Below are 12,690 nucleotides of genomic sequence, written 5' to 3'. Positions count from 1 at the left end.
CCTGCTTTATCATTATTTTTGACTTTAATGGGGACCATTCATTTCTAAACTGTTGAAGTCCATAAAGTCATCATAAAAGTGTTTACAGAGGGTGTGTGCATCTTTGTCCGGTCTGAATAAATCCCAGAATAAGTTTTCTTATTAAATAAGTTTATTTTCAAGAGCAATGTACAATTTGCAAACAAATGTAAACAGGGATATCTGCCAGTGTGTGGCGAGAAGGTGAACTACAAAAAGCTTGAGACAGTAATAGAAAACAAACGAGCGTCAACGTCTTCCCCAGGCTGCAAACTAGATCTGACCTCCGGCTAGCCGGGATAGATTCTGGGAAAGCACTGCTGAATGAGACACGTCCTCACGGCTTTTTGTTCTGTCTTCCAACTGATGGCCGAGACTTGAACTGTACTTATTTTTGCTCAAAGCGCTGAAGTTTCACTTTGATTTCAGACCTTGGCTCAAAGTAAGCACGTCAGAGGCTTTTAGTTTCAGGAAATCTGCCTCGAGTCATTTAAAACACTGCAATATTAAATTTATCTGTACTGCAAAAGAAATTACAACCAAAAACAATAAATATGGTAACCAGTGCTAATCCTCAGTTCTTAAATGCTATAACTTAGTATAAAACACACATGAAAGGAACTAATGCTCATTACAAACTAGCTGAAATCTAAACATATCATTTTTTTTATTTTTTAGAAGAGGTAATCTTTAACCCTAAGCTGAGACGAATTTGTCTGTCCTGAAGCTGTAGTAACATCTCACACAGCCTTCCTCACAGCCCGGCATCCTCTCCTGCTCTTGAAACCCGAACATTTAGAAAATCTGCCAAACGGTGTCCTTGAACACGTTCTTAAAAAAAGAAAAAGGACACTGAGAGAATGGAGTCTAACTTGAGAGAAGTAGCCCCTACGATATGCGGTAAAAATGGGACAAACAACGCACAGGCGCTCTCTGCTGCTCCGAGAGGAGAGGATATGATGGCAGAAGAAACACGGCGAGCAGGAACTGTGGTGGAGGAGAGGCGGGGCCTTTTTCATTTTAGGGCTGACAGGCGTTTCGACAGCGATGGCTTATAGAAGGAGAGAAGGATGAAGAAAAGTGGATGGAGGAGGAGGAGGAGGAGGGTAAACAGCTAAATGCACAGACTCTCTGGGGAGCTTATCTGAGTAGATGGGAAGAGGGAGAAACAAGACGAGGGGATGGTACAGGATGTGGTGGGGGTGGGTGGATGAGGAGGAGGAGTGGATGGGGCAGCCGGTGGGGTGAGAGCAGGCTACCAGTTAAAGGAAATGCATGCTGCTCCGCTCAGGGAGGAGGGAGCAGCGGCGGCGGCAGAGACGACCCTTCCACCTCTTCCCCGTTGGGGCAGAAAGGAGACAGCGGGCATGACGTTTGCCTCCTCAGTCTTTCCGTACCCTTCTCTTTCTCACTGCTTGTTTGTGGCTCTCTTCGGCAACGTCTCCTTCATCCTTCATCTGCGAGACAGAAAGCGAAGCGTCAGCTTTGATGCTGGAGCTGTACCACAGCACTCGTGCAGCTGACACGTTATTAAAATGTTAAAAGCTTTATGAGGTGTTGGGGACATGTCAGGTTGAGAGTTATTGGGCAGTTTTGACCATAAAGCCCGTCTTGCAAACGCAAATGACAGTTCCCAAGTGACCTGTAAGATTAAAGTTTTATTCTAGTGGCTGTGTTACAATTCTGCAGCAATGTCGAGTTTTATTTGGTTAAAAGGTGAAGAAACAGGTGATGTGTACTGTATCAAAATCTCTGTTCTTTGTGTAGCTAAAAAATAAAAAACCTGTCAGATGTATCGCTGTCAGCTGAAGTGAAGTTTGGAGTTTGAGGCTGTTTGGATTTTCATATTTTGCCCCCTTAGGGTTACTGCTGCTTGCACCGCTCTGAGCGAGGACATTAGCCCCTCATTAAGGGATGCTTTGGACTACCGGCCCACCTCTACTGCAGGATAAAGAGAGCCCCAGACAGCAGCAGACTCGAGTGTGCCAATAACAAACGTGGAGACAGGCTGAGAGACCCTGAGTGATCCAGAGGCAAGCTTCCACCAGTTCAGCTACGGAAAATCTGTTGGATCTACTTTCTCTAAAAACATATTTTGATCTCATTTCAGTCATCTTGTAAACAGAGAGTGAGTTTGGGCTTTTAGCAGCACAGTGAGACAAATCAAAACAGTCACTGCATTAATGGCTGTAATACCTCCACAATTTAAGCAACTGTTTCTGTTCAACCCCTTAAATTAAAGCTAAACTTAAGTCACATCTTGATAGTTTCATTTTATCCTCTTCTGGTGGTAAATAGAAAGAAAATATGTCAAAGACTTGAGAAGTTCCCTGACTGCACAGCTGTTAATTTTTTATCATTTCCCCCTGTTGAACAGATGACACCAACCTCATCTTCTAATGTTCTCCCTGGAGCTTTGCTTTCCTCTTCTCCTTCCTCCTCCTCCTCTTCTTCCTCCTCCTCCTCTTCTTCATCATCGTCACCCTCTACATTGTCCCCTCCTGCTTCTGCATCCTCCTCGGCTTCTTCTGTTGCATTAGGGAAAAAAAACAAAGAGGACAGTAAGGGGAGAAAATATGATCCAGAACAGTGCAGTATAAATGTAGGTGAATGTGTGTCACCTGCAGCTGGTGCTGCTTCTGTAGCTTCAGCTCCTTTGTCTTCCTCCTCCTCCTCTTCTTCCTCTTCCACATCAGCCTTGGGCGGATCCACCTTTTTGTACACGTAGTCATCATCCGATTTCTGGGATGCAAATACGAGACATCACAGCAAAAGTCAGGAAGCTGCGCCTATGATCTGAAGTCTAAATTAATGTTTAGCAGGGTCTTAGTACCTTTGGCCAGCAGAAGAGCACGAGCAGTCCCACAGGCAGGCCTACTGTCAGTATGTAGATCACCCAGAGCCACGGCCGCTCCTCTGCTGCCATCATCAGCTGAGCAAAAATCCCTGGCTGTTGAGATGGAGGGAGAGACAAAGAGTAAACCGTGAGAACTTCTGCACAGAAACGTGACAGCTCTGTGGTACGTCACACGCACACAGCAACCCCGCACACGTGCTCCTGACCTCGTTAGCACTGGCCACCAGTTTCTTCAGCCCCCAACTGTCAGACGCCCAGCGGTCAGCAACCTCCTTGTGAGAGGTGATAATAAAGTTGTCAAAGTAGATATCTGAGGTCATGGACCACAGCTCCAGTCCCAGAGCCTTGAATGGTGTCATCCTGAACGGCTGCAGGTCCTCAAAATAGTCCGGGTTAAGGATCTTACGAGGCTTCCACACTCCCTTAGGAGACAACACAAAGCATGGAGGATACAGTCAGAAGGACCCACAAATACAAATATACTGGCCAATGCTGTTTTGCTGATAAGATGTACTAATAATACACATTAGCAAACATCACGGTTTTAGCTTTTGTCTAGAGATAAAAAATAATAAATTAATTTTAAAAAACTATGAAAATCGTAAAGTACCAGCTGTGCAGGGGCAACTTGGTGGACACTGTGACATAAATTTAAGTTATGTGTATAAAACCACAGAACAATAGTTACCTGATAGTTAGGATTGTCCACCAGGGGGGCTTTCCACTTGCCCTTGTACTGAGGATTGTTGATCATGGGACGCTTCCACACCCCGCAGCCAGGAGCCGTCTCACAGGCTGGGTTAGGGATCTGCGGCGCCTCCCATTCTCCATCCATCTCCTCGTCCCTAAGGAAACACAGCGACAAGCTGTCACCCTGAACCATTCCTCATTCCAGTTAGCATGACTGTAAGACCACGGTGAAAGAGTTTGTTTACCAATCTTCTGGTTTCTCTGCATTGGGGTCAGGGACAAACTCCGACTCATCATCCAACCAGCCCTCAGGCTTCAGTGCATCAGGGTCTTCGATCTTTGCAGGTGCATCCTCATCCCTTTGTTACACACATACAGCAGGGTTTGTTATTTGCTAATATGCTTTTACATTTCAGCTCTTTTACCCAATAAAGACCCCATCTGATGACCTCCGCTGTACTCCTAATGTTGACACACAATATATATCAAAGATGTGGTTTAAAGAACAACAAAATAGTTTCTGGATTTGTCCAAGCTTAGCTGCAAAGACAGAGACCAATGAACAAAATGGACAGAACTGAACTTTCAAAATAAGAGCAAGGAAGAGTTTTCTGCCTGTCAATTGTAGATGGTGTTGTTCTGACAGATAGCCAGACTGAGAATAACTGAACATTTTCGCTCATCAGTTCTAGCCTCAACTTGTGTGTCATTCTGTACACTAGTATGGAGACTATAGTCACCAGTCATCGGGCTTCACAGCCTCTGGGTCGGGAATCTTGGCCCTCTCGTCCCAGTCGTCTGGCTTGGAGTCATTTGGGTCGTCTATCTCTTTGGGTGGGTTGACCGGAGGCACCATGTCCTCCAACAGGTTGCCACGGCTCACGCTCGACTGATCGATAAACAGCTCGTAGCTGTTGTCCGGGTTCAGGACTGATGCCAGACAGAAGTGACCAAAGTAGAAGAGTAGAGTGGATTTTAATGTCATCTGATGAAATCTGAGTCTTACTCCAAAATGAGATCATACTACAAAACAACACTGAGTGCTAAATGTCTTCAAATTAGCTACATACGCAGCGTGTAGAGGTGAGTCTTCTTGTCAGTGTAGAATTTCTTGAGGTCGACGTCGGCTCTCTTTGCGTGCTTCTCCTCCATGTCTCTGTTCAGAGGATTCTTGTGGCGGAAGATGAAGTGCAGCTTGTAGTCCTCGCCACATTTGTCCGGTCCAAGCATGATGGTGTAGGGTGTACGGTCATGGAACTGCTCCTGTAGTGCAGAACAGAAAAAAAATACTTAAGCATTTGGTGGATTAGAGAAATTCACCCAATTCTACCACAAATATCAGATTACAGCACAGAAATCTGGAGGTTTTGCTAATTATGGTGGATTATAAAACATGTATACAAACCAGGTTGAGACTGCCAGTGTCGGAAAGCAGTTTGATGTATGCTCCACCACAGTCGATACCATCTTGGAAATTAACTTCATACCTACGACGCCACATAACAAAACTGTTTAATGGGTCCAGGTTGCGACTTCTCTACATAACGAGGGACAAAGTGTGAACTCACTGAATGACCAGAGGTTCATCCTTGAACACAAAGGGTTTGTCCAGCATTGCAGAAATGGCGTGGTGTTTAGCCCGGGACTTCAGCACCAGGCCCTGGTCTCCTGGAACCTTGTTCTCCTTCAGCTGCTCCACAGCCCACTTCCCTGCAGCCACAGACACGGTAAATGGACAGTAACACTTATTATTATGGACGATTCTCTCTTTTGAACAAGTCTGAGTTTTATTTTTACTGCCACAGCTTTTAGTCCTGTGGGTTATATGGTAACGTTTTTCATAAAAGCCTACTTTTTGGGATGTGTGGTGGTGCTCACTGTGTGTCAGACAGCTTTAAGAGGACCAGTTTCTGGCTCAGGTATTGTAACCTCATGCTGCAGCAGTTATGTTGCCAAATGAAGTACAATTAGCACCAAAAAGAAAAGGTGGCCAATACTATACAAGTTAGACCAACTATTATAAATATCATCATCATTTAAAAGCATAATTTCTGCAGGTTTTAAGAAGTTACATTTAATAACTGACTGAGCGAATTTTCAGTCAGTTATTAAAAACTGCCAACCAGTCCCATTGGTTAGAAAATTTGTTGTGAAGAATCAAGCATTTTTGCCATTTTGCCGATATGACAAGATCGAAGTAGAACTAAACGCAGAACCCAGAGGAGTCGGATTTCCTTTTGGAACCACTGAAGTCGCCCCCTGTTGGCTATGAGAGAAAAGGCTGGTTTAGGTACTAATTTGAGCGCTTACATATGTTACAATGAGCCTGACTTAAAGCGTGGTTTGCTTTGATTGTTATAGGCTTAATTGATAGTTTTGTTTAGTACTTTCAATATACTTGCGTTACTTTGAATTTAATGCAACTTAAAATACGATTTTCAGACCTTTCAAACAATGGAATCATGCATGAGGAATACGTGATGTGAGGAAAACGCCCACACGCATCTTGAATAGGAGGAAGAGAACAGCAACAAACCGTCATATTTGGCGATGTCACCATCCGCGTCCTCCTTCACTGTTTTTGACAGCTGCCATCTGTGGAGATCAACATCATGAAACACACACACACACACACACACACACACACACACACACACAGAAACACTCTTTGATCCGCTAAATCTCTGTGGGAGACCATATAATAAGTTTGGGCTGTATTTTGGAAGTTTGTGTGTTAAACAATACCTGTCCAGTGAACCATCATCAAATGTCTCTGCAAAGTACACATCTCCAGTGGGAACAGGAGTCCTGTATGTTACCTGGTGATATAATAAAGGATACAATAAGAGGCTTTGCAGCCATCAAATAATCTTCTGATTCAATTCATTTTACTAGATTTCCTGATTTTTTGCTCTGCTCCAGACCTGGAAGGAGACATTGGAGTCAGTGTCCTTCTCGCTGGCTGTGCTCTTGCTGTGCGTCTCTTTAACCTGCTCGCTCTCATCCTCCGCCATCAGGACCTTTAACTCTTCCTCATCTAAGCCCATGTCATCATCGTCGTCGTCAACGACGACGTCTGAAACATCGGCCTCCGACTGCATCTCGTGGGCCACCACAGCTGCCACAGCCAGGGTGGATAGAAGCAGCAGCAGGAGCCACGTCCAGCCTTTTTCCAATTTCATCTGTAGCAGGAGGGTTACAGAAGTGTGAGATAAGGGATGTGCATGGTGTTAGAGCCAGAGTAAAAAAGGGTGCGGGAGGGGGATGGGAAGAAGAGGCAGGTGTGAGTGAGATGGATTTTATTTATGGAGAACAACGGGGAGTGTGTGTGTCGTGTCAGGGATAAAAATAGAGGAGAGACAAGTGGGTGAGGGTTAGAGGGGAAAAAAAAAAAAACTACAGACATGGAGGTTACATTAGGACACAATCCTACAAGATCAGGGACGTGTATCTTCAGATCATGACTCTTAAAATAAAAAATCTGCACATTTTCTGCTGTGTTTTTCCACCAGAAGAAACGCCTTAGGAGCAACACCTCTACTTCACTACACATCTTTTAATATCTTTCTTATTTTTTGCAGCACATGCACAGTATGAATACGCATTTGAAATCTAAACGGTGGCGATTTAGCATGCTGAACATCAGCTTCAATAACCTCCCATTGATCAGCCCACACCCGCTCGCTCTTGTTGCGAGCAGCAGGAAATGAAAAGCATCACTGGAGACAGCACAGCGGCATGCTTTCCCTTAATTCCTAATTAAGTTTAATTCCCAAACTGGTGTTGTTCTGTTTGCTAACAACAGAGTGCAGGAGGATCAAAAGGATTGTGATGAACATAAGGGAGAGATGATGAAAGAGCAGCATAATGAAAAAGCTGTCTTATCTTTAAAGGCATTGTGCTGTTGCTCATGTGTTTGCATCTTTGGACTGAAAGCGAAGCTCAGTTTGAAAGAGAGCTCAACATTTAAAAATCAGGTAAGTTTGATGGGGTGTAACCATTCTGTTTTATCACGGTTTCATCTTCCCCTGTTGTGACAGCCATGTGGAGATGCTAATGCCTGGTTGAAGTGCGCTAGTCTGGTTAAAGGTGTGATGTTTAATGAACGTTGAGTTAACGAGTAAACTGAAAATATAGCAGAATAAATTAGTTTATTCTGCCTGAGCAACTGATCAGGCTTATGGTAAAAATAATTAAATTGAATAGGAATGCACCAAAGATATGGCCCAGATCCTCACTCAAAAAGCTGGATGGGATATCCGCAACAAACAGCCCATAAACAGCCCAGTTCTATGTCCTGTATTTATGCTGAAGAGCTAATTTAGACTGGGGGAAGTTAACAGCAAAGGTTCAGCAGTCTGGAGGTATTTCACACCTTCAACATCAACTGATTTTCTTCATGTTTGAATATATTTTTTATTCAACTAGAAACTGTGGTACCAGGATCAAGAAGCTCAGCAAAGACTCATTTGTTTACTATACCTCTGTACATTTGTTCAGAGAGACATTATATTTGGTAGAAGCTAGGAGGACACTGGTTCCACTGTTGTGACTTGTTGTGAAACACTCGATGCACAATTTCAGCTGAACAGTAAAAGGTCTCAGACAGAAAAGAAATGGAAAACTACCAATACATTTTAAAAAATATATATTGTTTGTGTTGCGCCTGATGTCATGCATTATTCTTCTCACTGAAATAAAAGGAGTCAATTTCTAAACTAAATTATCAGCTTTTATTAGCAAATTATAAAATCTTGTATGAATGTTCCTAAGTTTATTTTAAAACGTCAGTATATCAGAGTTAAGTTGAGCTTGATGTTGCCTTAGCACCGAGAGAATGATTCCTAGTTTCCTTCACACAATGAGAAATACAGCACAATCAAATACTGGCATTAGATCAACGCTCAATTAGATCAAACCCTATCTGCAGACATGTGAGGTCTAGTTATTTATCTTGGAACTGGAAAAATTTGGATTGGAGCACCACTAGGTAAGCCACTTCCCCACTGGCTTCCCTTTTCAAACCAAGGAGCTACACCCATCTTTTATTCTGTCTATGGTTTGGGGTTTTAGGCTTCAGGTGTCTCAACTTGGCCTGTTATGCTAATACTCTGCAAGGACACATCGACCATATCTTACCTGGTGTCAGTCTATCAGTTATGCAGGTAACTCCCCCTTTAGCAAACAGATTTATTACTGGACATAATCTAGTACTCAACAGCTGTCATTGTGTGGATGCTTTAAGCATCCACACTATTGAGTTCCTCTTGGGACTTCCGTACACTTTTTGGCACTTAACTACTTCCACAATTTTCAGCCGATTTTCACCGTTCAAATTTTAAAATATTCTGCTATTTCTGCTAATTCCTGCTATGTCTTTTGGTATTTTTCACTATTATACTTTTTAAAATATTAAGCTTAATTTGTCCCATTGAAATGAATGGGAAACTTCTGCAATTCTGCTAAAATTTGCTTGTTTCTGAAACTTAACTACTTCCTCATATTTTCACGTAGAACAACCATTCAAACTTTAAAATGTTCTCAAATTATTGGGCTATTCAGGTATGATTCAGCTTTTTCAAATCTTTTACCGTTTTACCTTTATGCCTCTTAAAGTTTTCAGTTGCAAAATTGTGATTTTTCACAAAATACATGCGTTGTTATGGTTGCTGTGCACTTGGCTTCCAGTGTGCCACTGAAGGTTTTGCAGTCTTCTCTTCATGTCCGAACAACTTCTTGCTACTTGCTCAATCTTCACTCAACTTCCACAAATTATACATCAAAACGTAGGTATTTTTGATGGGTTTCCGAAAATGTCACTATCATTGTTGTGGGATTTATAGAATTTTGGCAAATCTCCTCAGACCAACACAAAGTCGCAAAACTCTCCATAGAAAGTCAATGAAGAGCTTGTTCAAAATCACCGCTTGATTTCTGTAATGAGAGGCATATTCGAATCGTCATATCTCCTTAACGAAGCAAAGTTAAGACATAAGGCTTGTCCCAGTATATCTTCAGACACTCCTGACGCTCACAATTCAAGAATTATTTTCTCACCTATTACCGTTCTGAAATGAGTTAGACTTGTTTGAGGGTAGGAACTTCGTCCTTCGCTCAGATTTCTTCAGATTTCAAACTCTGGAAATGAACCACTTTTTTCTCTCGTCATATCTTTTTAATGGATTTCCACAGAGACCTGAAAATTTCCATGATTGTTCACCAAAGCCTGCTGTCTCTTACGGTGAAAGAATGATATTGATACTCCAAATAGATTTAGAGTTAGAAAGCGTTGTTTGAGGGCAAGTCAAGGCAGTTTTTGCTTTGCTCTACTCAGTTATGGTGCATTAGAAGTCAATTATCTTTAATAATTCATATTTTAATGATAAATTGTCAACACTTTAAGATTCCCCCATCTCTTCTGAACAAAACGGTGTAAGAATGACCGCTCTAGCCCCTACGGTTAGGAAATTATGGTCATTTATTTGAGGGGAGTCGTCATTATGAGAAATAGACTGCAAAAATCCTGTGTCTCTCTCTGTGCTGCGTGCACCTGTTTTGGCGGGAAAAAGTGCACAGGCTCTCTGATTGGTGGATTCAAATTCAGCAGCTCCAAGGCTGCTTGACTGAGCTAGAAACTTACTTCTCTGTGTGTGTGTGTGTGTGTGTGTGTGTGTGAGTGTGTGAGTGTGTGAGAGAGAGAGAGAGAGAGAGAGAGAGAGAGAGAGAGAGAGAGAGCCTTTTTATGGGATGATCTCATTGTAAGATTCAAATTCAATATATTTAGACTGGTTGACTGAATTGGATCTTGTGTGTGTCTCTCTCTGTGCATGTGTGTTTCCATATGTGTCCATATTTGTGATTGTGTGGCTGTTATATTTTTTTTTGCCAATTTTTTTCATTTAACAAGTATATTTGAGGGACCCTTAGCATGTTCAGCATTTTTTCAGCTGTCCATTTTGCTTTTCCAATTTTTCTGTTTAAGTTATTACCATTGTGCTAAATCATACTATTTCTGCTATTTTATAAGATTTGTGCTAAATATAGTATTTCTGTCAAATTATAGTATTTGTGCTAAAACATAGTATTGATTTAAAATTACAATATTCATAGTTCATCACAGTGTCTCTGGTAAATCACAGTATTTCTGCTCTGTTGTACTATTTTTCTAAATCATAGTGTTTCTGTAATGCTTAAGTATTTTTGGCTAAATATATTCTTTCTGTTATCTTATACTATTTCTCCTAAATTCTTGTATTTTTGAGAAGTTATCATGTTTCTGGTAAGTTACAATATTTCTGCTAAGTTCTGCTATGCTATTGTATTTCTGCCAAGTATTATGTTTCCTCTAAGATATTGCAGTTCTGCTAAGTTATTCCATTTTAGCAAAGTTCCTTTGCTTCTGCAAAGTTTTTACAATTTCTGCAACTTTTCAGCTTTTTCAGCTAGTTTTTGCATACAGCTTCAGCTTTAAAGCATCCACACTGCATTTTCGCAGGAAATGCAAATCTTTCTAGTTATCTTTACCCCACAGTCACGCTTCAGTCCTCCTGCTGAAGTGTGCAGGGGCTATATGCCTTATCAGCATCTGGTTGACTCTAAACAGCGCCAATGTGACATTTTTCCATTTATAACCATTGTCATAACACACGTTTACACAATAGGAATAAAAAAAAAAACTAAAAAAATAAAAGGTCAGAGGCGCTAACATGGCTGCCACCAAACACAGCAACGTCCAGGCTCTTTCAGAGAGCGGCTCTGGCTGCAGGAGCTGCTCGGCTAGCTGACGTTAGCGCGCCAGTCACAAACGGCAAACGTTAGCACAAGATAAGCTCAGCCAGAAATAAACTAACGGGCTCGTACCAGGAGCCCGGTAATTCAACACACACTGGTGTTTAAATTAAAAGATGCTAATAATTAATTTGAAAGCAAAAGGCCGCCGAATATCGCATTCTTCGGTTGCAGAAATGAATGAACAGCAACGGTTAGCTGGCTACATTAGCAGTGATGTCGCACAGGGAGGATGGAGAGAGATTGAATGAGCGCAAACAAACCTTTGCGCCTTCTGGATATCACGGAGAAAAGAAAAAAAAACTCCGTCGATGAAAACTGCTTCTCCACGCAAAAACACGGGAAGAGTTATGTGGGGTGAGCCCGCTGAATACTACTAGGATACAGTCGAGGAGAGCACGGTTATCTGCTGGAGGAGATGGACCGTGGATGACAGCTCGGCCCGGATAACGGTGCGCCGCTGAGGACAGGTTCCTTTGCGACTGAGCATGCGCACCAGGGTGGCTGGAAGCGTAAAGGGTGCATTCAGGCACCGCAGAAATTAAGAGCATAGCGGTATTCATAAGTATGAAATGACTGAAAAGGAACACTCAGCATTAAACACATAACTAAACAAATCTTGAATATTGAATATTTAAAAAAAAATGTAAGTGAATACATATATAAATAAAAATAGCTTACAAATTACACAAATGAAAAAGCTTAATGACATTATTTAGAGAAAAATACATTTCTCTAAATAATACATTTATTAATACAAAATTTAGAGAAAAAAGTAAAATAAACAAGTTCAGAGCTCTTTCTTGTCTGTCAGGGTAAAGGTCAAGCTAACAGATGATGTGAAGGAGGAGTCTCCATGAACTATGATTTGCAGATTAACCTGTGACCTGAGAGTAGGGAGGAGTTAGAAGAGAGTCTGAAAGGGTGGAGGTATTCTCTGGAGTGAAGAAGAATGAAAATCGGAAAAACCAAGACTAGAACAGGGAGGCAGACCTAATGGTGAAGACAGAAGAAACCAAAGCTAGTGAAGGTAGATTATTTTAAATATGACATATAACATAATTTCCTCTTGAATGAATAAAGTATTTTGATTCCTGGAGTCAACCATCCAAAGCAACACATGAAGAAGAAAGTGCAGGTAGAGGGGATTTAGACACGTGTTAGTGATGATTTGTGGTAGAAAGACAGTAGCAAGAATGAAAGTGAAGGCTTTCATGATGGTATGAGACCTGCTGTGAAGGTGGTCCTGATAAAAAGACAGGAAGCCGAGCTGGAGGTGGAGTTAAACATGCTAAAATTTTCATTGTGAGCCTCTAGGATGGACAAGATCAGAAATG

The 12,690-nt window shown here is 41.8% G+C and overlaps 1 protein-coding gene across 1 annotated transcript; it reads right to left on the bottom strand.

Moving 5' to 3' along the window:
* Nucleotides 1-129: 129 nt before the first annotated feature.
* On the bottom strand, nucleotides 130-11,849 carry clgn (calmegin). Its single transcript, XM_085460350.1, has 15 exons — nucleotides 11,617-11,849; nucleotides 6,490-6,747; nucleotides 6,311-6,384; nucleotides 6,102-6,160; nucleotides 5,134-5,275; nucleotides 4,971-5,052; nucleotides 4,636-4,828; nucleotides 4,306-4,495; nucleotides 3,811-3,924; nucleotides 3,564-3,720; nucleotides 3,082-3,297; nucleotides 2,852-2,968; nucleotides 2,640-2,760; nucleotides 2,407-2,546; nucleotides 130-1,475 (listed from the first exon to the last, which is right to left on the bottom strand). Exons 2-15 carry the CDS (start codon nucleotides 6,745-6,747, stop codon nucleotides 1,401-1,403), a joined length of 1,938 nt encoding a protein of 645 aa, XP_085316476.1. The 5' UTR covers nucleotides 11,617-11,849; the 3' UTR covers nucleotides 130-1,400.
* Between the last annotated feature and the right edge of the window lie 841 nt (nucleotides 11,850-12,690).

This window comes from Copadichromis virginalis, linkage group LG6, assembly GCF_057382275.1.
Source record: "Copadichromis virginalis isolate Kocher_CV1m ecotype Utaka linkage group LG6, C_Virginalis_male_GT1.1, whole genome shotgun sequence".
NCBI classification, from domain to species: domain Eukaryota; kingdom Metazoa; phylum Chordata; class Actinopteri; order Cichliformes; family Cichlidae; genus Copadichromis; species Copadichromis virginalis.
Note: the sequence above shows the minus strand (reverse complement) of the source record. Positions and strands in the feature narration are given on the sequence as shown.